Raw genomic sequence first — 26,352 nt, 5'->3', positions numbered from 1 at the left:
ATAAAAAAGATTTTTGTGTACAAGCAAACAGCAGCCTGAAGCTAAACAGACCCAACACACAAAGTTTACTACAGGAACCAGAACCAAAAGGATTTTTTTTCCTTTTATTATTTCAGGGAGAAAAGAGGAAAAATGTCTTCAGCGTCTCTTTTCCCCACATTATTTAGAAAAATTGATGTTTTGCGTAGATCCCTTCCTAAACACTTTGTGTACATAGATTCTTATATTCCTAAAAAGCGTCTCTCTGTGCATGAGTTTCTTTTGTCATCCTCAGGTCTGTTTCCATGGTGATAACATTGCAGACTGGGGAGTCCAGATCTGAAGGACAAAAGCTCCATCAGTGGGGTCAAGCACAGCGATTGAGCGGGGTCCGTCCCTCCTCTGGACGCCCCCCACCCCATCCCACTTGTCTGTGCTGCTCAGCAGGAGGCGAGGCCATGACAGCGTTTGGGCAGAGAGGACGCACGAGCTGGGAGGGTTCACCGCCAGGCTACAGAACAACTTCCTCCTGGAGCACCGATTAGCATCTCAACTCCTTCGCTGTCATGGAAAGGTGCTCCTCCTGTTGGACCGCCTCATCTGTGTCATCACCTGCATTGTACTCGTGTGAGTGTTCATCCATGCTAACACTCACAGACGAATAAACCCCCCCCCAACATGGTGCCCGACCATCTGGCAGGTGGTGTAATGAGGGTCATGACCTCCTGTCACCCCTTCCTCTCATTACCAGCCTAACATTTTCTCAACAGATGATCTTTGGACGACAAAGCTAGGTGCTGTTCAACACGCATCTCTGCTCCGGAGCACAAGCAGTGTGCCCCCGCAGCACCGGTTCAGGGACCGGAAGCTTCTGCCGGCGGCGATGAAACGCTCGATTCCTCACCGCCAGAGGGGAACCAGAGTTGTTTGTCGTCTCGCAACCCGCCGGGCGCTGCCGGATTAGCAGCAGATTAAGGCCAACAGGGGAGGTGGCCGTTCTGGGGCCCAATCGTCACCCGGCAGCCTCCCTCCATCTGGGTGCTCAGGCAGGACAGCGACCAAAACAAAGGCATCCACCTCATCCTGGCGGGGCTGAGACAGACCTGGTTCTGCCCCAGAGCAAGGCAGGCCTTCTTCTTCATGTCATTCCTCTGAGGCATGAAGCAAAGAGGCCCTTCTGTCACGGCCTCTAAGCATCATGGGAATCAGCAGCAACCACAGCAACACAGACGAGGATTCACTGCCACGCTCACACCCCCTGATGAAGATCAACAACCGAGCAGTTTTTCAGACCACAAAATGTTCAAACGCAGCTGCTGAGCTAAATCCACAGATTTGTCGGCTGTTTCTGGTGTCTTGGGGGGGCGTTATCAACGTTACTGACGTTAGGCACATGAGGGACGTTATGAAAAGGATAGAGGTAAGGGAAATCACTGACATGAGGGACATTATGAACGTTACGGACGTCAGCGACGTGAAGGATGTTTTGACTGTTACTGAGCTTAGAGACATCAGTGATGTTAGTTAGGGACGTCACTGACAGAACCGGCAAAACCATTGACCGTATCACAGACCTGGACAAACAGCTCCAGCCAAATGAAGTCCATTCAGTAGCCATTTCTTTTTGACATGGGTTCTGCCATGTTGGAGCCAGACGTCGTTACGAAGCAGTGATGAGTCCAGGTTTGTCTGAGTCAGCGTTTCTATGGCAACCACCCTCACCAACATTGGCCGTATAACAAATAACTGGACAATCGCGTGTGACATCATCCATAGAAAATGCCTTGTTTCCGGTTCCAACCAAATGAAGTCAGTTCAGTCGCAATATTTCTGCGATATGTCCCTCACTATGTTGGAGCCAGATGTCCTCAGTAAGCCACGATTGGCAACCACTCTTTCCAATCAGGAGTGAGCACATGAGAAGGCCACACCCCCACCACTGAAAGCGGGCTCGGGGGAATCTGTCAATCAAACGCTTCGAATGTTCAATACAGGGCCATCTACTGTTATTGAGGCATCTGATTGGTCAGTTTATAACATGAATAATTTGAACTGCAGAAAAATATTAAAAAAATGAAGATTTTCAAGAAGATGTTAAAAAAGGTATCAGACCCAGAACGGTTCTTCTGACCAATAGAATGACTGAGGAACAGCTGTTCATTTCTCTATAGAAGTCTGTGGGATTTTGGGACCAGCAGTTACTTCCTGTTTGGAACGCCGGGTGGGAGGGGTCACCTAGTCCAGTTTTCATATGCAGTCAATGGGAAAGACACATTTAAGTAAAAAGTGAACTCTGAAATATTTATTTAAATATATTAAATACATAAATATTGTCTTTAAAATGAAACTTTAATGAATAAATATTTGAGTTTTTTAATCCATGCAATCATTTATAATTATTAAAAAGATCCACTGTTCTAACGGTCGATCGGCAGTCTTTAATCCCTTTCGCACCGCTAACCCACAGCTTCTGAACTCTACCAAGTTAGCAGTGATTGTCTTGATGACGCTGTGTCAAAAACAGGTTGTAGACAGACCATAGTTGGAGCCTGAACATCCTGCCAGAACCAGAACCAGAACCATTCCTGCCTGAATATCATTGCAGTTCAACGTCTGTTTTTTCAGTTCCACCCGAACACGACGTGCTCACTTTCACGGCCGATGAGTTTGGAAGTGGAAGTCCACTCAACTCCCTCTGGCTTCCAGCCCCCCGCTGAGCGCAGCACATTGGCTCAATGACAAAGAGGTGCTTTGGTTTCTTTAGACTCACAGTCAGGAGGTTGGTGTGTTTGCTGCATTGAGGTTGCCTTTGCTGTATTGCAGCACTTTAGCCGCACTGAAGGTTGCCCGGCATACACCTGGGAACCTGCTCGGTACAGCGCACGTGCACAGGCTTCCCCCGAAGCCCGAGGTGGGATGTGTTTGTCCCACTTTCTGATTGTGTCACCTGATTGGACGGATTTCAGGGGCGTCAATTGGACTCAAACGGACATCAATGACAAGTGAGAAGAGCGCAATGCCGCAGCCCACCCCCAGTGCTCATGGGTAATGAGCAAACTGAAAAAAAGTCATTAGGTTTTGGTGCCTGACTGGACTTCCCATCCATGACCGTGTCCTTGAAGGCAGCGCCGCTCGGTCACCTCGTCATGCTGCAGTCAGGGCTTTCAGGGATGAAGGCAGGCGCGTTTATTTATCTATTATGAAAGATCTCAAACTTCATATTGCTTCGAAATGAGCTGCAGCTTTGGAAGGCGGCAGGCAGGGAAGTAAAGCTGCTCTTCAAATGGAAATTTGCCTCCACTTCACTCCAGGAAAGCGCGAGTGCTGACTCACAGGAAAAGTCCAGATTGCTTTAGAGAAAGGAGGAGAGTTTCAGTGAAGGACAAAAGACACATTTCTGCTGCATTTCTGCAGGTAGTGAGGAGCAACTCCATCACCGGTCGGCCCTCCACCACGGATAGCTCCATGTAAGCACCTGCAGACTGAGACCGCCAACGGATTTCAGGTGATTCCGACGGCATGTAAAGACTTCAGGTGGGACGGAAACAGGGAGCGGACTGCAGATAAAGAGCAGCACCACTTCCTGTGTTTGCTGCAATTTTAGTAGCTGGTCATGCACGGCTGCTCGGCTGGGATTGGTCAGTATGGCAAACAGGAGATCACTTAGAAATGCTGCTACTTATAACTCTTTCAGGGTTAGAGACGCACCTCGGTAAAAATGGTGTTTCTGGCGTTTTTAACATGTTCTTGTGACATTTTTCTCATGATGTGGGACATAAAGAAAACTAAGATTAAAACTGCACTTATAAGTATTTCTTCAATCTATTGGTTGTTTGAAAAAGCTTTTAACAGTGACGTAGCTGCTACAATCGGAGGGCCAAAGCTTCCTGCTCTGCTCCATTCTGATGCATCCATGGATCCATGAACGTCTTTGTTTTCCTGGCCTGAGCTGGAATCCGGATCTAAACTGTACATCTGGACAGTTTGGGGTTGTGAGGGGCTGTAAACTAGCAAGAGAGAGTTTAAACAAAGGGATGATGGGAAATCAAAGCAGTCCCCCCCCCCCTGTTGCGGAGAGTTCGGAGCAGGAAGCTTGTGGCCAACCCGGAGTATTTTCTATGTCACAAATACAAACTTTTTCCAAAAGCATCTTTTTGTTGATTCACAATGATTTGAATAAACACATGCAAGTTTGAGTTTTGTTGTCTTTATATCTGTCCTCCAGCATTAGAAAAATGCTAGAAAAACATGTTAAAAACCCTCAAAGCACTGTTTTCATTGGAGTGGGTCTTTAAGGTTAGCAGCAAAGACCGAACAGATCAAAGCGGAAGAATCCTGCAGTTCCAACAGCTCTTCATTTGAGTCCGGACCAGCACAGAAAGAAGCAGGACACTGAAAAGCAGCTATTCCTGCCAGTCCTCTGACCATCTCTGCTTCCTGCACCACCTTCAGCCAGCAGAGATGGTCAAGCCTCCCTCTGATCCCCGATGGGGCCTTTCTTTTCTCTTTCTAACACACACAGCTCACAGCATCTCCTCTCTTTGCCCGGTTGAAAGTCGGCCTGCGTTCACCTGGAAGTGAACCGCACCAGAGTTCATCTGCAAGAGAACAGAGACCCTCGTTCAGGTCAGACCAGCTTCTAGACGGAGTGGACTTTAAAAACCTTTGCCTGTCAGCTCTCCCACTCACTGGACGTCTGCTCCAAGCAGAGATAAACAGCAGAGAGACTCTTTTAGCCTTAAAGTCAGTAAACAAGAACAGCACATTCAATGAGTGACGGTTGGAAACAGGAAAGGCATCTATTACATCTAAGCTGCAGCTCTCTGCTGCTTCGGCCGTTTCTGAGACGCATTTAGCTTAATTAAGATTCTCAGAACTAATATAGCGGAAGCTGCTTCCTGCTTTATGCACCACTTTTATTTTAAGCTCTGCGCTTTTCTGCTGAGCATGTTTTACACCCTAAGGCCAGCAGGACGACACAAGTGTGTGTGTCAGAGCCCGACTCAAATCCGGGTCTGGGTCCAGACCACCCCGTCGCTCTTCCAGCTCATCCAGCGCTGGGCTTCCAAACCAAACGGACTCCTCCCATAATGGAGGAGTAGCAGCTCCACCCAGTTCCTCTCAGCTTCACCTGCGCTCCACCTGAGCCTCCCTGGGGGAAGTTCCTGTTCATCTTCAGTGCAGCTATTCAGCTTTATTTATAACTGTACAGAACCTGCAATATTTAAAACTATCATCACAAATACAATGAGAGGAGAGACAGAAGTATCCTGTCAACACATCTAAATGCAGCTCATCTGTTCAGCATCTCCACCTGCACAGCGGTTAGATGTCCTGAAGGATCCACTGCAGAACCTGGACTTCTTCAATTCCTCCTCCTGATCCACAAATGCAGCAAAGTAGCTGCAGACCAGAGAGAAAAGAAGGGCCTGACCTGTCCCGATGTCCCTTAAAGATCATTTAAAGTCTGTTTTTGTAGTTTTTCATGATGCACTGCAGGCTGAACGTGACATCAAAGCAGGTTTGCCATGTCTTGTTTTCTGCACTATTATCAAAATACAACATCTTTGAATCTGGAGGGCCTTGTAGATGGATTATTCCTGGTTGTAGATGGATTATTCCTGGTTGTGTTTATGGATTATTCCTGGTTGTATCTGGATTATTCCTGGTTGTATCTGGATTATTCCTGGTTGTATCTGGATTATTTCTGGTTGTAGATGGATTATTCCTGGTTGTATCTGGATTATTCCTGGTTGTATCTAGATTATTTTTGGTTGTAGATGGATTATTCCTGGTTGTAGATGGATTATTCCTGGTTGTAGATGGATTATTCTTGGTTGTAGATGGGTTATTTCTGGTTGTATCTGGATTATTTCTGGTTGTAGATGGATTATTTCTGGTTGTAGATGGATTATTTCTGGTTGTAGATGGATTATTCCTGGTTGTAGATGGATTATTCCTGGTTGTAGATGGATTATTCCTGGTTGTAGATGGATTATTTCTGGTTGTAGATGGATTATTTCTGGTTGTAGATGGATTATTCCTGGTTGTAGATGGATTATTCCTGGTTGTAGATGGATTATTTCTGGTTGTAGATGGATTATTCCTGGTTGTAGATGGATTATTCCTGGTTGTAGATGGATTATTCCTGGTTGTAGATGGATTATTCCTGGTTGTAGATGGATTATTCCTGGTTGTAGATGGATTATTCCTGGTTGTGTTTATGGATTATTCCTGGTTGTATCTGGATTATTCCTGGTTGTATCTGGATTATTCCTGGTTGTATCTGGATTATTTCTGGTTGTAGATGGATTATTCCTGGTTGTATCTGGATTATTCCTGGTTGTATCTAGATTATTTTTGGTTGTAGATGGATTATTCCTGGTTGTAGATGGATTATTCCTGGTTGTAGATGGATTATTCTTGGTTGTAGATGGATTATTTCTGGTTGTATCTGGATTATTTCTGGTTGTAGATGGATTATTTCTGGTTGTAGATGGATTATTTCTGGTTGTAGATGGATTATTACTGGTTGTAGATGGATTATTCCTGGTTGTAGATGGATTATTCCTGGTTGTATGGATTATTCCTGGTTGTAGATGGATTATTCTTGGTTGTAGATGGATTATTTCTGGTTGTAGATGGATTATTTCTGGTTGTAGATGGATTATTTCTGGTTGTAGATGGATTATTCCTGGTTGTAGATGGATTATTCCTGGTTGTAGATGGATTATTTCTGGTTGTAGATGGATTATTCCTGGTTGTAGATGGATTATTCCTGGTTGTATCTGGATTATTCCTGGTTGTAGATGGATTATTCCTGGTTGTATCTAGATTATTTTTGGTTGTAGATGGATTATTCCTGGTTGTAGATGGATTATTCCTGGTTGTAGATGGATTATTCTTGGTTGTAGATGGATTATTTCTGGTTGTATCTGGATTATTTCTGGTTGTAGATGGATTATTTCTGGTTGTAGATGGATTATTTCTGGTTGTAGATGGATTATTCCTGGTTGTAGATGGATTATTCCTGGTTGTAGATGGATTATTCCTGGTTGTAGATGGATTATTTCTGGTTGTAGATGGATTATTTCTGGTTGTAGATGGATTATTCCTGGTTGTAGATGGATTATTCCTGGTTGTAGATGGATTATTTCTGGTTGTAGATGGATTATTCCTGGTTGTAGATGGATTATTCCTGGTTGTAGATGGATTATTCCTGGTTGTAGATGGATTATTCCTGGTTGTAGATGGATTATTCCTGGTTGTAGATGGATTATTCCTGGTTGTGTTTATGGATTATTCCTGGTTGTATCTGGATTATTCCTGGTTGTATCTGGATTATTCCTGGTTGTATCTGGATTATTTCTGGTTGTAGATGGATTATTCCTGGTTGTATCTGGATTATTCCTGGTTGTATCTAGATTATTTTTGGTTGTAGATGGATTATTCCTGGTTGTAGATGGATTATTCCTGGTTGTAGATGGATTATTCTTGGTTGTAGATGGATTATTTCTGGTTGTATCTGGATTATTTCTGGTTGTAGATGGATTATTTCTGGTTGTAGATGGATTATTTCTGGTTGTAGATGGATTATTACTGGTTGTAGATGGATTATTCCTGGTTGTAGATGGATTATTCCTGGTTGTATGGATTATTCCTGGTTGTAGATGGATTATTCTTGGTTGTAGATGGATTATTTCTGGTTGTAGATGGATTATTTCTGGTTGTAGATGGATTATTTCTGGTTGTAGATGGATTATTCCTGGTTGTAGATGGATTATTCCTGGTTGTAGATGGATTATTTCTGGTTGTAGATGGATTATTCCTGGTTGTAGATGGATTATTCCTGGTTGTATCTGGATTATTCCTGGTTGTAGATGGATTATTTCTGGTTGTAGATGGATTATTCCTGGTTGTAGATGGATTATTCCTGGTTGTAGATGGATTATTTCTGGTTGTATCTGGATTATTTCTGGTTGTAGATGGATTATTTCTGGTTGTAGATGGATTATTTCTGGTTGTAGATGGATTATTCTTGGTTGTAGATGGATTATTTCTGGTTGTATCTGGATTATTTCTGGTTGTAGATAGATTATTTCTGGTTGTAGATGTATTATTTCTGGTTGTAGATGGATTATTCTTGGTTGTAGATGGATTATTTCTGGTTGTATCTGGATTATTTCTGGTTGTATCTGGATTATTTCTGGTTGTAGATGGATTATTTCTGGTTGTAGATGGATTATTCCTGGTTGTAGATGGATTATTCCCGGTTGTGTTAATGGCTTATTCCTGGTTGTAGATGGATTATTTCTGGTTGTAGATGGATTATTCCTGGTTGTGTTTACGGATGTATAGGTGATTTTGAGCGGTGTTCTGTTTAGGTATCAGTCTGGTCTTCTTCAAACAAGTTTGGGTGTGATGGTGAATAAACGGCTAACATGTAGCGGTGTCGGACTGCGTTGTCTTTGCGTGTTCCAGACAAGGTTGGGATAAACAAGTACTGTGAATGTTCTCATGCTCCTAACGTGTTGCAAACAAGTTTGAGAGTTATTGTGAAAATAATGTGTCGAGTCTGACTGATGGATTTCTCTCTGACGCTTGATGCGCCTCAGGCCCCGTTCACACCAGGCGTTTGAAACACGCTCGGAAACACAATAAATATGGGTTCTTGAGCGGAGAATGCAAGAATCTGTCTAAATAATCTTATCAAGACAGTTTTTCATAAGCAAAATTAACTTGGCTTGAGAAAACATGACTTAGTGACTAGAGTGTTTTTTCTAACATAATAATTCTTGGTAAAAAGCTTTTTTAGTTTGAAAGAAAATATTTTATTTAAAGAATTGTGGAGTTTTTTAAAGAATTGTGGAGTTTTTTTCCTAAAGGGCCTGTTTTTGCAGTGCAGACAGAAACACTGGAGTAAATCTCAGACGGTGAAACTCGTAAACATCCAACATGTCGCTGATGCTGCAGAACAGAAGAGCGTGGATGAGATTCATGATGGAGGAGCCACAGCAGCTTCCTGTTCCATGCAGAAAGAACCAATCAGAGCGGCTGAACGGATCACTGCACAGATACAGATCCACGGCAGCAGCCGGACGAGGCCAAGATGCCAGTTTAGAAGAAACTGGACATTATTCTGCAGGTTCATCCTAGTTTGAGCAGAAGGTAGAAAACCTCCGTGATTTTGGCAAAACTCCTCAAACGGGCCCTCCAGATCCTCCAGACCTCCTCTGCCTTCAGCAGATGTGGACAGGCGTGACGCTCTGAAAGGTCACAGACGTCGGACCACAGGGAGGCGTTTGGACGGCTGTCGGCTGTGCTCAGTGACAAAAGCGTCCTGCCTCGCTGTCTGTTACTCTGTTCCAGCGCCGCTCACCAACGACACCTTCAGATAATTAAACTCCCGCCGTTCAGGCGGTAATTCGCTCTCAACCCGAGGAGGTCGGTTCGGCCTTGGCCGTGTCCTCACGCCGGCGGGTGCTGACGGTGATGCTGCACCTCCAGCTCTTAGACAGCAAATACAACGTTCCTATTTCCATATATGAGAGCTGCTCCATTCCAATGGCTGTAGGGACGAGCGGCGCTCTCCAGATCTGCTTTGGATCGGAGGAAGAGCTGCTTCAGAGGGCAGAAATGTGGAAGACGCTGCCGCTCGTCAAGCACAAGCACCAAAAAAAGAAGCAAGTCTGAAAGTTTGGGCCAGGAAAATAGTCCTTCATTCTTCAGGTTTCCTCTCTAAAAACCCATTTGGCTCAGTTAGGAAAGTACCAAATCAAGGTGGAATCCAAAGCTGCTGCAAGAACAGCTGAACTAGCAACATGAGTCAATATGTCAGATCTTTCTGTAATTCCAGCTCAGAGACGGTTTTCGCCAGAATTTATGGCAACATTTTTCCAGGTTTGACTGGTCCACAGGAAGAGCTGCTGGCACAGCCGCCACTGGAAACCAGCGTCTGATTTGTTCCCCCAATCCAGCCTTTCATCCCCTTTCTGCCTTGAGTATGACCTACCATGGAATCAAACGGATCTGAAGGCAGACACTCTTCCACTGGGCCACAGAGCAGGCTTGCAGTGAAATGCTCCCACCGTAATTGTGTGCCGCCTTAAATCTGCTGTCATATGAGGGCCGGTGGCACTTTTATGTCCCTGTCCCGGGAGAATGTTGAGGGGAAATAAGAAGGAGATCCAGCTGCCATGAATATTTCAGGAGCGGCAGTCTGCGGGGAGCACGCTGATCCAGGACAAGGAGCAGCTGATGGGAGGATGGAGGTGTGAATAAGAGGAGTCTGGGAGCTCCTCACAGGAGGAGAAAGTGTTTTCCTTCCTGTACTTGGAGTTCTGCTCCTCCTTTCAGAGCTGAGGTTCCTCCCGCACCTCAAATGTGGGAGCAGAAAGCAGAAGACTCCAGTCAGACTTGGAGCAGATTCCCAACATGAAAAAACAAAACCCCATCCAGCAGCTCCACAGCTTTATTTGTCATTTCTCTGTGATTCCTCTCGCAGCTTCAGCTCAGCAGAGATAGCTGGAACGCGTCCTGCGACATAAAGCTGGGGGTAATCTGGCGGACTGAGAAGCATTAGCCGGGTTTGGAAGATGGAAAGGCTGCCGCCTCTCAATGATGACTCATTCAGGCAGCGGGGAAGCAGGCAGCGGCGAGCTGCAGGCTGAGGAGCTCCACCGCAGCCGAGGAGCAGAGTGATGGAGCGGAGGACGTGAGCGATGTGAGGGGGTGGGGGGAGCTCTCAGTCATTGTTTAATGGCTCGAGCGAAACACCCGCCTCCCCCCTTCTGGGGCTCAGAAAGGAGACGTGGGAGACGCGGAGATGTGGAGTGAGTGTACCTCCAAGCAGCCACAAAAGAGCATTCCGCCGTGGTTGCCGTGGAAACCGAACCCTCAGATGGGAAGGTGAAGGAGAGGGAAGAGGCAGGAGAAAGCCGAAAGGACTCAGAGAGACAGGACGGAGGACAATGCGGGGGGTTTAACACCCACCCAGCACAAGTTTGATGACCTCCTGGCAGAGAGGCAGAGTTGCAGGCAGACAGAAAGCCAATCCAAAGACCCCTCCTCCTCCTCTTCCTCCTCCTCTTCCTCCCGCTGCTCGTCTCTTGTTCCAAACAAGCATTTCTCATGGAAATTCCTCATTTTTTTCACTTTAATTCAGTCCACCTTCCTCCTCAGAGCCGGGACTCCGTGATGGAAGTTTGGGGAAACCAGGAGACGCGCCTCCACCGGGGAGGAGGAGCCTGGAACCAGAAGAGCATGTTGGGGCTCCTTACCGGGTCCTGCTTGGTTGACCCCCCCCATCCCAAGTTCAAACCTCTGTTTGCCTTCACTGAACACGATGCGTCTGAACTGATGATGAACCTGTGGAGTTTAATAAAGGTCGTTTTATTGACTCTGGACTAAAAAGCAAAAACTTACAAAGTTCTCTGCTGGCTTTCTGCCTCATTTATAGCAGGACGTCTCTGCATGGAGGAGTTTCGGCTCAGGTGTTCAGTGGCGCAGGTTCAAGTCCCGGCTGGGGGACCTTTCTGTGTGGAAAGGGGTTCAATGCATCGCAGACACTCGCCTTTTGCGGCCTTTTGCGGTTTGCAGACGTTCTGTGTGTCTCACTGCTGAACTCTGTTCAAACAAGTTCAACTGAAGTGAAGCAAAAATCGACTTTAACGAGCCTGAAGTCAGAAGGACTCCCGTCAAAAACCTGCTGCTTTCATTCCTGCAGACACTCAAAGATGGATGAGTCCTCACACACGATCTCATCTCAGGAGCGTCTGGATGGATTCTCAGCGTCTGGGTGTTCAGCAGCCTGCTGGCATTTTCAGAGGATGCTGATGTTTTTTTATCCTCTCTAGATGGAAATGAGGCAGCAGAAATGTGAGGTGTGCGGTTCCACCTTCATGCATCCAAATGAAGGAAGCTGAAGGACTACAAAAGGGGAAAACCTCCTGCGAGTGTTTCATTCTGGCTGTAAACTTCTGCATTCACATGGGGGCAGAGTGATGGCGCTCCACCACCTGCAGCCTGCTGATAATGCAGCCGTATTTCAGCCTCCTGGAGGCAGCCATCTGTGCGCGCACACATCCTCGGTAGTCTCCATGTCAATAACGCACACGGCGGCGGCGGCCGTCAGGATCCGAGCAGCAGGACGGTCGGAGCGAGGACGGGCTCCTCAGCCGTCCATATGTGCTGCTCGGACGGTTTTCCTTCTCAGCAGACACACAATCATCCTGCATCTCTTCCCTTTGTTGCCTCCCAACAAACCCGTCTTCTGCCCTCATGAGCCCCAAACGTCCACGTCAGAGGCGGCGTTTCTGCCTCATGAAAGCTCCATCACAGGAGGAGGAGGAGGAGGAGGAGCAAAGGGACCCAGAAAACACGTCACCTTTAAATGCTGCTTCCAGCTTTTCTTTGTCAAATTCAAACGTCTCCGTCTTTTTGGTTCTTTCAGCACAGAAAGTGTTCAATGATCTACATTCTGAATCCATGTCAGCCCAAACCCTGTTATCCAGAAAAGTTCCAGCAAACGTGAGACTAGATTCAAACAGCAACGCCAAGCCTTCCACGCCTCCATCTTCCTCTCGTTTCTTGGATTTCTCTTCATCTGAACAGCCAGAAGGGCTTTTTCCTAAAGGAGGCTTTCTGAGTGATAATGACATGCACTAATAAGGTCATAAATAAAACACTATATCAGTCAAACGAAGTAAAGCTGAAGACTCCAAAGTCTCCGTTTCTGCATTAAACAGGCGCTGGTGCTTAGGTGACGCCCCCAGATGGTTGTCATGACTTCAGTTAACCACTAAATGTCTCCTCAGTTTAATGCTAGAAAGTTCAAACTGCTTCTCTTTTTTCATAGAAGTTTTCTTTGGCATGACGCTCCACTTTTGTGCTACAGCCTGATGAGTCAACAATGACTTGTTCCTTCTGCAGAAGGTTTGTCCACAGCATCACTAATGCATCTGCCTTTAAAGTCTCAGATCATCCTCGGAAATATGTTCAACATTTTCCCACTTTTAATTACAATTATCCCATTTTTAGCTCAAATAAAAAAAATCTGTGTTGTTTTCTAGGACATAGTTTCTGCGGAGCAGCAGAAGTTCATTAGAAATTCACCTCGGAGATGTGGGTGGCAACCCCCCCCCCCCTCCTTCCACATTGTTGAGAGGTCTCTGTTTACAATCTCTCCTGCTAGCTTACAGCCCCTCAACCTAACATTAGGTATCCGGCCTTACAGTTTGGATCCAGATTCCAGCTTGGACGAGGAAACCGAAGACGCTCCTGGACCAAAAAGGCCACAAGAAGATGTTAAAGACAGCAGAAACACCATTTTCATTAGAGTGGGTCCATCAGTCATCAACACCTGCAGGACTAAAGGCTGGAATTTCAGCAGTTTGAGTCTCCTGTTCTTAGCATTTTCTGAAATAGTTTACAGCTAACCAGCTTTTTGTTTCACAGAACTGTTTAGTTCCTTTATTCTGTGGGTTCTTCTTCTTCTTCTGAGCCCCTCCCTGACTTCTTGAAGCCGCCACGCTCGCTGTAGATAAGGAGATCAGACGGATTTAAAGCACAGAGAAGACGGGCAGACCAAAGGAGGGAGGGACGAGGCACAACACAGAGTTGGAGTGAATGTGAGGGAACGTTCATCAAAAATGAAGAGAAGCGCCTTTTGGTTTCTGTGTGTCTTCAACTGAAGCCTCACTGCAAAACCCGAAAGCAATAATGGGATTTTTCTGAGGGAAACACCTGGAGATCAGTGTGAGCCACAGGTGGAACCGCTGCTGATACCTTCCATTATTACCACTGCTTCCTGATCCTTGGCCCCCAGCTGTCTGCTTGTGTGTTTTTGCAATCAAAGTGGGGTTTTTTATTAAAAAATAAATAAGATAATGTTTTAAAAAAACATACAAAAGAAAAAGAATTACAAAAAATATAAAATAATAAAGAAATAAAATCAAATAAAAGCAGTTTTGGATGTTGATCCAGATTGTAGTTTTGGTGGAAATGCTGCCAATTGCGATAGAATCAGAAACGACTCAGACGCTGCAGGACAAAGATTTGAATGGTTTTTTTTTGGGGGGGGAGTCACAGGTGGAAAGGTGGATGTTCACACGTTCAGCAGCCCCCCCGCGCCCCGTTTCTGCCAGTTTCCTCTGTGACACGTCGGGTCAGACGGCCCAGCATCCAGTGTGAGACTGAGGTGACGACAAAAAGCGGAAAAGACGGCCGTCAGGGAGCGAAGAGAGGAGCCTTTGTCCCCCCCCGGAGGAGAGCGGAAACCATGGCAACGGCAGAAACCGCTGGCCAGCATTCAGAAGTGGAGCACGGCGTGAAGCCTGGGAAAGCCCTGCTAAGAAGAATGAAGGGCTTCAGCGCCGCACGCACACACATCAACGCAGACGCACGAAGGCGCAGCTCCGGCTGAAGCTGGGTCACCCAACCGGAGCGGACGGAGCCAGAGCTTCCAGCAATAGCTAACTAACCACCAATTCCAAACAGCTCCTTAGCAAACAAAGCTTTAATCGCCTGACACACACACACATTTCCACACAGAGCAGACTCTTTCCATGTCTGCAGGTTCACGTGTAAATGATGCCACAGAATTCTGGGTCATCACACTTTTCTCATCTTTCAACTTTATTGTGAAAAATCTCCAGTAAAAACCTTTTTCTTTTTCTTCTTGTCAGGTCATACCTGTGGTTAAAGTCAAAGTCCCATCCTCTGTCACACACCTGGCTTTGTGACATTTGGAGGGATTTTTGTCTCATTCTTCCTCACTGCACTGTAAAACTTTAACATTTTTGTGTGTGCTCCAAAACATTATTTTGCACTTCAAACCTAAATATGTGTGCTAAGTCTGCACCAAATGAGGAAAACACGCACTTTGCCATATTAATAATCAATATTGCGATGACGATAGAACATGAACAAATAGCAAAACAACTAAAAACATCATTTCCTTTTCACTGCAACAGGTTAAATAAGAGTCGATATAAGTTATATTACACGTGAAATGACCCTCGTCTACATAGGAGGCCAGCATCTAACATCAAAGGGCTCCATCTGATTGGTCAACAACGTGAAGGGCTCCATCTGATTGGTCCAATGCATAAATGGATTTATTTCATTGGTTAAATACTTCAAGCTGACATAAGATTGTTTTGGCACATTGGCGAATTCCCGCCCTAACCCATAACTACTAAAAAAACTAAAATAGTGCTGAAAATTAAAAGCAGTTCAGACACCACGCTCATAATTCTTTTCTTTTCTTTTTTTAACAGCGGATATGATGTCATCGATTTCATAAAATTAAATTTAGATATGAATGTTTTGTGACGATTATTTAAAAGTCGCCTGTACTCTGAAGATAAAAACCTTGATGGTTTATTAAAGAAAATACATTTCAATACATTTTTTTAGTAAAAATTGTTCTGACGCAATGCATTGTGGTCTATATTCGCCAATCTAGTGAGCATCGATCACAGACATGGATGTGAAGGTTGATGCTGATTGGTCAGAAATTCTAGTTTGGAAACATGTCTTTGCTCTGATCCGAGCGCAGAGGAGAATGTGAAAATTCTTTAGTTTGCACGTCTTTTTTCAATCTTTTTTTGTTTGTTTTACCCTCAAAACACTGAGCAAAGCGCTTGGAAAAATGGCACAAACATGATTCCATATGAGACATTTCTGTATTTCTGTGTCTTTGAACTGGATTTCCTTCATAGAAAGTGAGCAAAAAGAGAGCTGCTGACACCTGAGTCGGTCCAAAACAGCAAATCAGCAAAAACTGCTTGTTCGCTGAAAATCCTTCGGAATTTTCAGCCCATTTTAAATGAAGAAAAGTGGATATAAAATGTGAAATATGTGAATGGTTAGATCATGGAAGGAAGAGCAGCAACAGAAGCTCTTTGTTCAAATGTGTTTTCACCTCTGTGGGGGGCACAGACATCCAAAAGTCCTCAGCGAGCAGACGCTTCTCCACGCCAACGCTCACCAGAGAGCACAGCACCGTGGCCGAACACCAGGACCTCCTTCCCGCCACAATTCCTTCCAGCCATCCCGAGGAGGAGGCTGTTTCCAGCGGGAAAAAAAGCTCCTCGGAAACCACGAGGAAGGACTCCCCGCCGTAAAAGCGGGTCCGATTTGAAACCGTCACAGCCCAGCAGGTTCAGAACAGTTCTGGAGGAGCTGCATCCTAAAAGCACCAAAAGTTAAGAAAGTTCTCCAAAGGATTCTAATTCTTTGACATTCTCAACGACTTTGAGGGCTTCCAGATGACAGCAGCAGCAGCAGCAGCAGCAGCAGCAGCCACATGATGGAACATCAGCAGGTTACATAAGCGGTCTGTGACTAAATGCTGGTGTTTTTGGAAGAACATGAAGGAGAAATCAGAGCAGACTTCTACCACAAAGGAGTTTGGAATTGACTGTGCTGGACCTGGACCACCGATCCCAGAGGCTTCCCTAATTCTGAAACCTCTTGGATCAGTGATCCAAGAGGTTTCAGAATCAGGGAGAACTCTGATTCCCCAGCGGGCAGCCTCCTCACTGCAGGTCCCTCCTCCCTGAAGCCCAAAACGAAAAAAGTCCAGGCACACACCAAAAAAATGCCTTCACCACTAAAGAAAGAGCTGCGGCACCGTGCGTGCGTGGATGCACGCGCGCAGCATCTCCTGCAGAGGCCGATGAGAGTACAGCAGAAAAGTCTCCTCCTCGCGCTGCTCCGTCTGCCTGACAACAACGATTAAAGGCGCACAGCCATCATCAGCACCACCATCCTCCTCCTCCTCCTCCTCCTCCTCATCCTCATCATCATCAGCAGAAGAGCAGCCCTTCATCCTCCACCCCAAAAACTGTTCCTTTACCCCACACACCCCCCCCCCCACACCCCCCCTGCACCAAAACATCCGCATCCGCCAGGCTTCTCCCCGCCTCCGGATCCCCGCACCGCCGGCGCTGCGCGCGGGATCCCGGCGCCGCCGCGCGCCTCCGGAGACTCACTCACCTGTCTGTCCTTTGCCCAGCGTTTTCTCCAGGCGGTACGGTCCCACATAGTTGGCGTAATGCCCGCTGTTCGAGTCCTTGCCCGTGGATGACATGTTGCGGCGCGGCGCGGTGGGGACCGTGCGTGGCGCTGTGCGGCGGGACGCCTCTCTCTCTGCGACGAAAAGCGCAGCTCCGCGGCGCGGCGCGGTGGTGGAGTTCGCCTCGGTCGCCGTTCACGTCTAGCGGGTGCTCTGGATGCTCGTGCAGGTGAGCTGGATGCGCGCGACAGACACCGCGGGTCCTAGGACTGGAGCGGCTCAGACTGCGGGGCGGGATGCGGGAGTCATGGTGCGGGCGCCAGAGGAGCGGAGCGCGGCGGCCCCGATGGGTGGGATCTGGTGATGGGACAGCATCTACCGCTGCTGCTGCTGCCGCTGCCGGTAGGTCCAGCAGCCTGCGGCACCCCGGGCTGCGCTGACGCACACTTCCGGGGGGACCTTCAAAATAAATGCCCATCAGGCCAAACCTGACACCAAAACGTCTGGAAAAATCACAAAAACCGAGTTAGTCAGAAGAACCGTGACATTAAAATACAGCAAAAATATTTAAGATGTGTTTTTATTACTCTACGACTAAATTAAACAGTAATATTTCCCCTTTATTCATGAATTAAAAAATTGAACTTTTTAAAATTGTATTTGATTTTTTTCCCTATTTCAAACCTTTACCTGGTGTGATTTCTAAAAAAAACATACTTGGTTAAGAAACATTAAATCAATCAGCAGACCTAATTAATGATCCAATTATTATTTATTTTTGCTAAAAAGGAAGATGCTAATATCGAAATCGATTTTTAAAGCGGACCTCTCCAAGTTTCCGTACAAACAAAATCTGAGGAAGGAAAACTGTTGAACCATCTTTGATGTCCAGTAACTTTTTTGAGAAAACATTTCCGTTTTTCTGGGGTGGGGTCGGGTGGGGGGTTCAAGTGTCTGTTTGTTTGTCTGCTTTAAGAGAAAAAATAGGAACTGTAAATGAATCCCAAGACATTTTGATTGGAGTGATGCTTCCCTTAACGAGTCCAAGAGGTTTGGATTTGTATAGGAACGCATCAATTAATCCATAAATTGCCAAACCCCACAAACAGGAAAAATGAGTTACAGGAAGAGGATTGAATCATATCACACTGAAATCCAGACTCTGAACATTACGGTTTAACCTGAACAGAAACCAAACACAAAACAAAAACAAAAAAATGTATAAAAGTGACTCACAATGAGAACATTTTTGCAACAATAAATATTTTAAACTAACTTTTCTTCAACCTGTCAAACTGGCCATTGTTCCAGTTTGACTGAAAAGTTTGTCAAACTGAGACAATAGTTTTTCACAAGAAGTAGACGTTTTATTTTGAAAGGCGATTGTTTTAATTTCCGCTGCAGTGTCGGCTTGATGCAGCCGCTTTAGTGAGGGATCACGCATGCGCACTTCTTTTCCTTCTTTTCAGTCTCTTGTGTTTCCAAACCTAAATCAGGTCGCGAAGCCAGAGGAGGATGAAAGTCAGATCCTCTGAAAACTTTCTACTTCCGGTTTTTTTAAATGAATATCATTTAAATAAAAACATGAAAATATCATCCAACGTTTTCTCCATATGTGGCCATACTCTCTGCACTTTACTTTGTAGGATTTTTGACTGATTCTGATGTGTGTGTGTGCGTGTGTGGGTGTGTGTGTGGATTACATGCTGTGACACTTTCACTTGATTAAACCAGCAGTAGGTGACAACCACCATCTATCAGTCTCATCACTCCATCACAACAAAAACCTGCTGGCCCCCAGCAGATGGCCCCTCCGGCTCCTCCCATCGTCCCTCCCACCTCTCCCTCTGTCTCCCTCCAACCTCCCCCAACATTCGCACAACATCCATGTCTGTAACAAAGACGAATGTGTGTTGTGTGTGTGTGGAGGAGGAGGCTTTGCTTAACCACACTGGGACTTCTGCTCAGCTTTTCTCCAAATCATGACCTGGTAATTACCGGGAGAGAAGCGGGCCGACCGCAGAGAGTGGAGGGTGAGATGACAGACACGAGTCCTTTCAGAGTGACTGTGCCGCCCGTCAGCCCGGGTCCTGCTGTGGGGCGTCCAAACAAGAGAGCAAAAAGCAGTCGTGCTGTAGGACTGGAAACCCTGCAGGAAACTCCTGAGCGTCTGACTACACATAAATAGAATAAAATATCTGTATTTCTATCGCACGTTTCCCAGAGAGAATCCCAGAGTGCTTTACAAAAGGAGCATCACATCAAATCAAAATACAGAGAAGTAAAAAATACAATAACGTAGTAAGGCAAAGACAAAAGTCAACTAAAAGCTCTCCTGAAAAAAAACGTCTTGACCTCAAATTTAAAACAGTCAACAGAGTCAACCTGACACAACGACAATGGGAGGAGCTCCAAAGACGACGAGCAACGGCTGGAAATGACAGATCTGCTCTCGTCTTAGCGGGTTTTTGGAACGCTTACAAGGTTTTGGTTGGTAGAATGACGACCATTAGAGCCTGTTGCAACACCTTCATATTGACCTTGAAGCTGCTTTGAAAACAGAGATGACTGATCTTAATTCACCAGGAAAACACTAGAGAGCTTCAGACACAAATTAGTTCATAAAAATTCACTCCCAGTAAAAGTACAGCAGCCTAGTTCCAAAATACTGTCTGCCTCTGAAATATATAGGCAAATAATAATTAAGAAATTGGCTTGTGTTAAAACCCACGTCCACTCATCTTTTGTTTTGATCAGGTGTTATTGTGGGGGTACGTTCCATAAATAACCCGCAATAGGTGCAATCTGCAAAGAAGTAATACAGAAGTGTCAAGGCAGTAAAACTACAACTACACGCTTTCTCCACTTTTCTCAGACAGACATGAACATTTGAACAGTCTTGTTTAAACTCCCAAAGTTCAGACCTTCGTAGAGAAATACGTCCAGTTTTCCAGATTCAACAAAGATCTGATCGCCGTGGAAGATTTCTGTGGATCTGGCAAACTGAAGGCATTCATTCTGTGCAGGAGACACGGCAGTGAGGAGACTGAGTGACACGGATCTACAGCCAATCAGGAGCCAGAACACAATGTGCTGCAGAAAGAGGGAGAGAAAAAGGCATTCAAAACAGTGAGACCGCAATATTAACCGCAATAACGCGAGAGAACAAGGGGTCTTTGTTTGAATTATGATGATGTCGTTGCTTTCCCAAAACCAAAAGCCTGTCGTTTTCTAGGACATAGTTTCTGCAGAGCAGCAGGAGGTCATCAGAAAGTCACCTCTGAGTCGTGGGCGGGAGCACTGGGGCAGTGAAACCCCACTTCCCATCACCCATCTGGTTACGCTCTCCCGCTAGCCTACAGCCCTTCACAACCCCCGCGCTAACATTAGCGGTGAAACAAAAATGCTGAGCATTATGGGAATTATCACGCCGTACAGATTAGATCCAGATTCCAGCTCGGACGAATGGATGAAGTCGTCTATCGCCCAGCATGTTTTCTGTCCCAAAAGCGATCTCCTGATACAAACGAAATTGATAAAGGAATACTCAGACATGCAAATTCCAGATTAATTTTCTTTATATTTGTCCTCCATCATCAGAAAAAAGCCACAAGCACATGTTGAAAACACCAAAAACATGTTTTTTTTTATCAGAGTGGGTCTCTCTTTTAAAATGATAAATGAATTACATACGATCATCATTGCTACTAAAGGATTCCAAAGGTTTACTGAAGCGCTGCATGATGCTTTTAATGAACTTTCTCACAATCTTTAAAAAAGAAGGATGAAGCAGCTCTTGTTGTGTCTTCGGGACATTAAAGACTGAAGGTTTGAGTTTTTGGTCCGAATGATTTCAGTGGACCGTCCCCAGTGGATTTGGGTTCTTTGACGGCCTTTTTAAAGCCAACTGCTTCTTACTTAGGTTTTAAATTGGACAGTCATGTTAAATTGGAAGCCTGCAGTCTAATTCTTTGCCTAGACTGCTGCTCCCGGATGGACGGACGGACGGACGGACGGATGGATGGATGGATGGATGGATGGATGGATGGATGGATGGCATTTAATTCAACATGAGACTTCTGTTATTGTAGTGTTATTGTAGTGTTATTATTGTTTTTATTAACCTTTTAATCACTTGCTGAGATCCCAGCAACAGGAAAGGCAGGCGCTCGTCTGTTCATATGTGTGCAAATCCGTCCAGCCTTTTCACCAAAGATCCCACAGAAGCTTTATTAAAGCCACATAGAACCAGGCTACAGTTTCCACGTCACGGCATCATTTGGCCCCTTCCTTGTTCTGAAAGCTTCAAGAACCAAGGAGCGGGTTATCGATTTCCATCAGAGAAAGTTCTGTGCTCCCGCCCTGGAAGGAAAAAGCCAGACAGCAGAGAGAGTTGAAGCACATAAATCCCCCCGTGCTTCCATCGATCTTCAACTTACCTTCAGCTGAACCGCTCTTTTTCAAATGTCAGCAGCAGCTTTGCTTTTTTCATTAAAGTCCAGGTCCGCGGGTCAGTTTTATAGCACTTCAACACTCCGGTTTGGTTTGGTTTTATTGACCAAAGACAACAGAAGATGCTGCAGATTTACTGCAGTGGAACATGAATCCCAGGGGAGCGTCGACGGCAGACGAATATGTGTGTTGCATAAGCAGTGAAGTGACCCACCTGCAGGCTTCAGATGAAAGCCACTGAGCGCATGTCCAGCAGTCATTGGGAAGATCTGGGCCTCCTTTTGTCTGGCTGTTTGACTCCACTTCACTTCTTTCCATTGTGCTGCTGTGGTTCAGAGCCGATGAACTTACGTTCCTTCAAATGGGGTTCTTTGCCCAGATAATTAGTTGTTCATGATAAACTATCTCGTATGTCCACTGCAAAGATGCCAAATGTCGTAGTTTCTCAAATGACCACTAGAGGCAGGTTTCAAAGGGAGCCATTTCCTATTTTGAATAATCACATCTTGTGTCTGAAAAAAAAGGGTGACTTAGTTTCTTCTAATTACTAAAGACTTACTCAGATAAAAACTGTGTTTTTGGTGTTTTTACCATCTTTTGTGGCCTTTTTCTGATGATTGCATTTCAGAGTATTTCTTTATTATAATCGTTGTGAATCAAGAGCAGATAAACAAAACGTCTTTGTTTAAAAAGGATCATGTTCGTGCCATAGGAAATACACCAGGTGGGGCCACAGCCTCCCTGCTCTGCTCCATTCTGATGCATCCATAGATCCATGAACGTCTTTGTTTTCCTAGTCTGAGCTGGAATCTGGATCTAAACTGGACGACTGGATAGCTCCAATATTGCTCGCCATTTTTGTTGAACCGCTAATGTAAGGCTGGGATTGTGAGAGGCTGTAAAGTAGTGGGAGGGAGTGTGGGAATTACATCATCCTGTTTTTAGTTCAGGACACCACTGGAAACACAAATTCATATGATGGTTTAGTTTCTCACATCGCAGCAGCATTTCCGCCTTCGGCGATCGGGAGCTTCGCCCTCCGCTATGCGAAGGCAGCTGCCGGTCCGAAGAAAAAAAGCCTGTCCGCGGTGCGTCAGAAGGAGGACCGCAGAAGGAGGAAATGCTGCTACGGAGTCCTGAGAAGCTGTGTAAACTCATCAGAAGTTCACAACCATCACAAAGCCGTCTTCTCTGTCGCTAACACAAAGCTGCACTGCTCCTAGCATGAGTCTGTTAGCAGATGGACACACGGAGGAAGCAGTGACGTCATCGCCCCGCCTCCCTTCTGGAAATGCTAAGTCGAATTGAATAATGTGACACTATTCGCAGGGTGGATGTTAAAATGAAAATCCAATCCCCTCTTTGCATTTTCGTTTTAATTAGGACACAGAATAAGCGGTTTTTAAGTAGAATTGAAAAAGCTTCTTGAAGGATTGCTTTTTCAATTTAATTTTGAGTCATTTGATGCATCTTCATTTTGAAAATGAAAAAGCATTTCTGTTAATCCATTTTAATTGTCAATTTAGACATTTCTAAATGAATTATGCTACACATTTACCAGAGAACTTTTTGAAAATGAAATGTGAAATACCATTTTCATTATCATTTCAATTAAGTGACAGAATACGCAGTGTTGAAGGAAAAAATGAAAAAGTATTTTGAAGGATTGCTTTTTCATTTAAATTTTGAGTCAAAAAATGAAGCTTCATTTTGAAAATGAAAAAACATTTCTGGTTTTGACTTTTATTTTTAAATATGCTACAGAATCGCTTCCACAAATTGCCATTAGACAGTTTTAGCACATTTAAGGTTACCATTCATTGCAATTTTCGCCAACTTGTGCGATGATATCGATAAATTTGCGATTTATTGTCCAGGCCTAATTAGGAGGTAGGTGGAGTCACAGGCAGACTCAAAATAACTTTTATTTTACTTTGTTTGAGGTGGACGGAGCAAACTCTGGACCCACTTTCACCCTAAATCCACTGTCCTGTCCTACAGTTTTTTACTTGTACATGTGTTAAATGTTGTGGGAATATTTTTAAAACCTCCATAAATTATTGATCCATCTCCTGCATCAGCTTCATCATGAGGGAGGTTGAGGGGTTGCCAACGCCTGTCTCAGGGCAAAGGTCATGGTTTTCTGATTACAGGGACCACAACAGCATGACCAAGATAACCCAGAATCAGCCCCGTCTCTACCCATAAGCACATTTATTTTACAATCGAATTAAACCAATCCCAATAAATCTGAAAGGCATTTGAAGGGGGTTTATTGAAATGTCTAGTGAAGTCTCCGTTGTTTGGCCCTCACCATCATCAGTAGCTACAGAAACCGCTAACAGACCACATCTGCACAACAACGGCATGTTGGCACAATCAAATCAACCACAGGAGCCTTCCACAAATGAGGTTCCATCATCAGACCATCTCTGCATGTACGACAATGAGTGCATTTGTGTGTTAACACTGGAGACACACATGAATGACGGCGGGAAAACAAATACTGCAGGAAAGGGCAGCAGAAAGCACTCTGCTTTTCAAGACATTTCAGGCAAAAGGAGCTTAGCCTGCAGTCTATTTCTGCATTAGTCAGCTCTATTGTGACGCTCTTGCCAGCAGAGCAGGATGATGCAGACACACACACACACATAAACACACTCCTACACTTCCAAGTCAAAGGAGCCAAACCGGAGAACATCTCCTCTGACAGCTGACCGATAAAGCACGACTCACTGAGCTGAGGCGAGGAGCGAGGAGTTGTCCTCGAGTTTCCACCGACACACCGTCTTCTTCCACACAAATGTCACTTTCAGGCAGAAACACAAGTTTAGCTCTGACTGTCTCGCCTCAACACATCCCTCAGACAAACACACAGGGGGACAGCCGGCTTCATTTGAATACATCTTCCATCAGCAGGAACCTGATGAGTCTCAGGAGTCTGACGTGGTTCCTGTGTTTTCTGTCTGAACGCAAAGTGTCTGATGTCGGCACGTTGTAATGTGTCTGAAGTTGTGTTTGGATCATATGATTAGCCTGCTGTTTCATTTGGGAGTCACACACAGAAACGGTGATGGATGTCTCACACACACACAGGAGGACAGGAGTTTCCATTGAAAATGAACTGTGCTCATCTGCATATTGCATTAGTGCAAACAAGTCACTTTTTAAAGTCTTGTTACTTCTTTACCCAGCCGACACTGGGATGCATTTCTTTTGTCATGAAGTACTTGAACTGACAGACAGATGTCTGCTTCCTGGAATGAGTGTCGCTGCGTGAGGGTTGGAGGTTTACTGAGGAGCAAAGTGCAGGAACCATGCAGGCAGGTTGGATCCTTTAAGACATATTCAAAAGAAAAAAACATTGGATTCCAAATGTCAAACTAAATGTTGTGTTCATATTTTTTATTTGAAGTTGTGCACAATTCTGTACTTATGCATCTGTTTCTCATCGACCGGTATCTGACCCCACACTGTCGGGACAGGCATCAGCTTTACAACGTTTACTGAGACTTTCTGGGACAGGTGTGTGGACAAATGATGCTTTATATCAATAAATAAACAGATAAATAAATTTGACAGTCTGTTTATGTCTGAACCTACAATGTTTTAGTTGGCTGTGGTTTTAAAATCCAAGAAATTACATCACTGGGACATAACTTTAGGACAACATGGGGCAGTTTTCCCATTAGGAAAACATGTAGAAACTGTCAATAGAAACAGAAAACCTAAAGTTTTATCCTGCAGATCTGTAGCAGATGGTCTTGCTGTCTATTCCTTCTGTGTGGAGAATACCTGGATTCTACAGACAGATTTAAATGGAAGAAAAAAACTGTTGTAGTATTGCTCCGAGCTTGATTACACTCTAACAATAGCTTTTCCATTTAGTAATTAAATGGGTGCTGTGGTGACACACATGCATTTGATTAGTATTTATTAAACTGATAATGTAGAGTGTTGTTCTGCAAGTCTTTTTGGATTACAGCTCTGCAATTTAACAGAAAGGCCATAATTACAAACACAAATCACAAAACACAACCTTGCAGCTGAGTTTTCCTTTTTCCATTGTTAAAGTCTGCCTGTTTGCCTCTCACTGAGTCCAGGGGCCTCATTTCTAAACGTTGCGTACGCACAAAAGAAGGCGTACGCCACTCTCTACGCAATAGTTGATATTTATAAAAAGCAAACTTGACGGGAAAATGTGCGGTCCTTCACGCAAGCTCTGACCCAGGCATACGCACAAAAACAGGTGAAATGAGAAACGGCGACGCCGTCGGCAGATGGAAGAAACACGTGAAAGTGAAAATGACAATACTGCCTCTCATAAATAACATGAAGACTTCACAAAGCAAGTCTTACAATTAACAGCTACACCAACACCCGTTTGATCGATCAGCAGTGAAACCAATAAAAAAAATCAAACGAAAATTACAACAGAAATTCAAATGAACACACATTTGCAGAAAGAAAAGTGAAATATGTTCTGCAATATTGGCATGTTGTGTAATTCATCCTCATAAATAATATAGTTAACAGAACGAAATAATGTACAAAACTGATATTCCCGTCAACGTGTCCGTCTGGCGGAGCAGATATAGGAGCAATCAGACAGACAGATGGATAGATAGAGAGAGATGCATTAATTCTCCACTGGGGAAAGTTGTTTTCATAGTAAAATATTTCTTCATAAGCTATGGAATTATGGTATTCATGCATATGCCTTTAGTTTGTTTTATTTTTGATAAAACAATGTATGGCGTATGTCTCAACCATTCAGAAAGCAACAAGAAATTACATTTGCTGATCAATTTCCCATTTCCACGTTGATTATTACCGACATCTGTAGCTTGTCAGATGTAATTAAATGGAGGGAAATAAAATGCTCCATCACAATGCGTAAT

General features: G+C 44.7%; 1 protein-coding gene across 5 annotated transcripts in view; it reads right to left on the bottom strand.

Annotated features, from left to right (window-relative positions):
* Positions 1 to 17,375, bottom strand: part of LOC101159565 (serine/threonine-protein kinase BRSK2) — a 129,432-nt gene extending 112,057 nt beyond the window's left edge. For 2 of the 5 annotated variants that reach the window (XM_023950579.1, XM_023950581.1), the window contains exon 1: positions 16,981 to 17,374. In XM_023950579.1, coding sequence (XP_023806347.1) covers positions 16,981 to 17,074 — 94 coding nt within the window. In that variant the 5' untranslated portion in view covers positions 17,075 to 17,374. Of the gene's footprint in view, positions 1 to 16,980 lie in introns of all 5 variants that reach the window. The other 3 variants (XM_023950574.1, XM_023950588.1, XM_023950594.1) reach the window with 3 other exon arrangements.
* Between the last annotated feature and the right edge of the window lie 8,977 nt (positions 17,376 to 26,352).

This window comes from Oryzias latipes, chromosome 3 (assembly GCF_002234675.1).
Source record: "Oryzias latipes chromosome 3, ASM223467v1".
Taxonomy (NCBI): Eukaryota; Metazoa; Chordata; class Actinopteri; order Beloniformes; family Adrianichthyidae; genus Oryzias; species Oryzias latipes.
The sequence above is the reverse complement of the archived record's forward strand: the minus strand, read 5'-3'. Positions and strand labels throughout refer to the sequence as shown.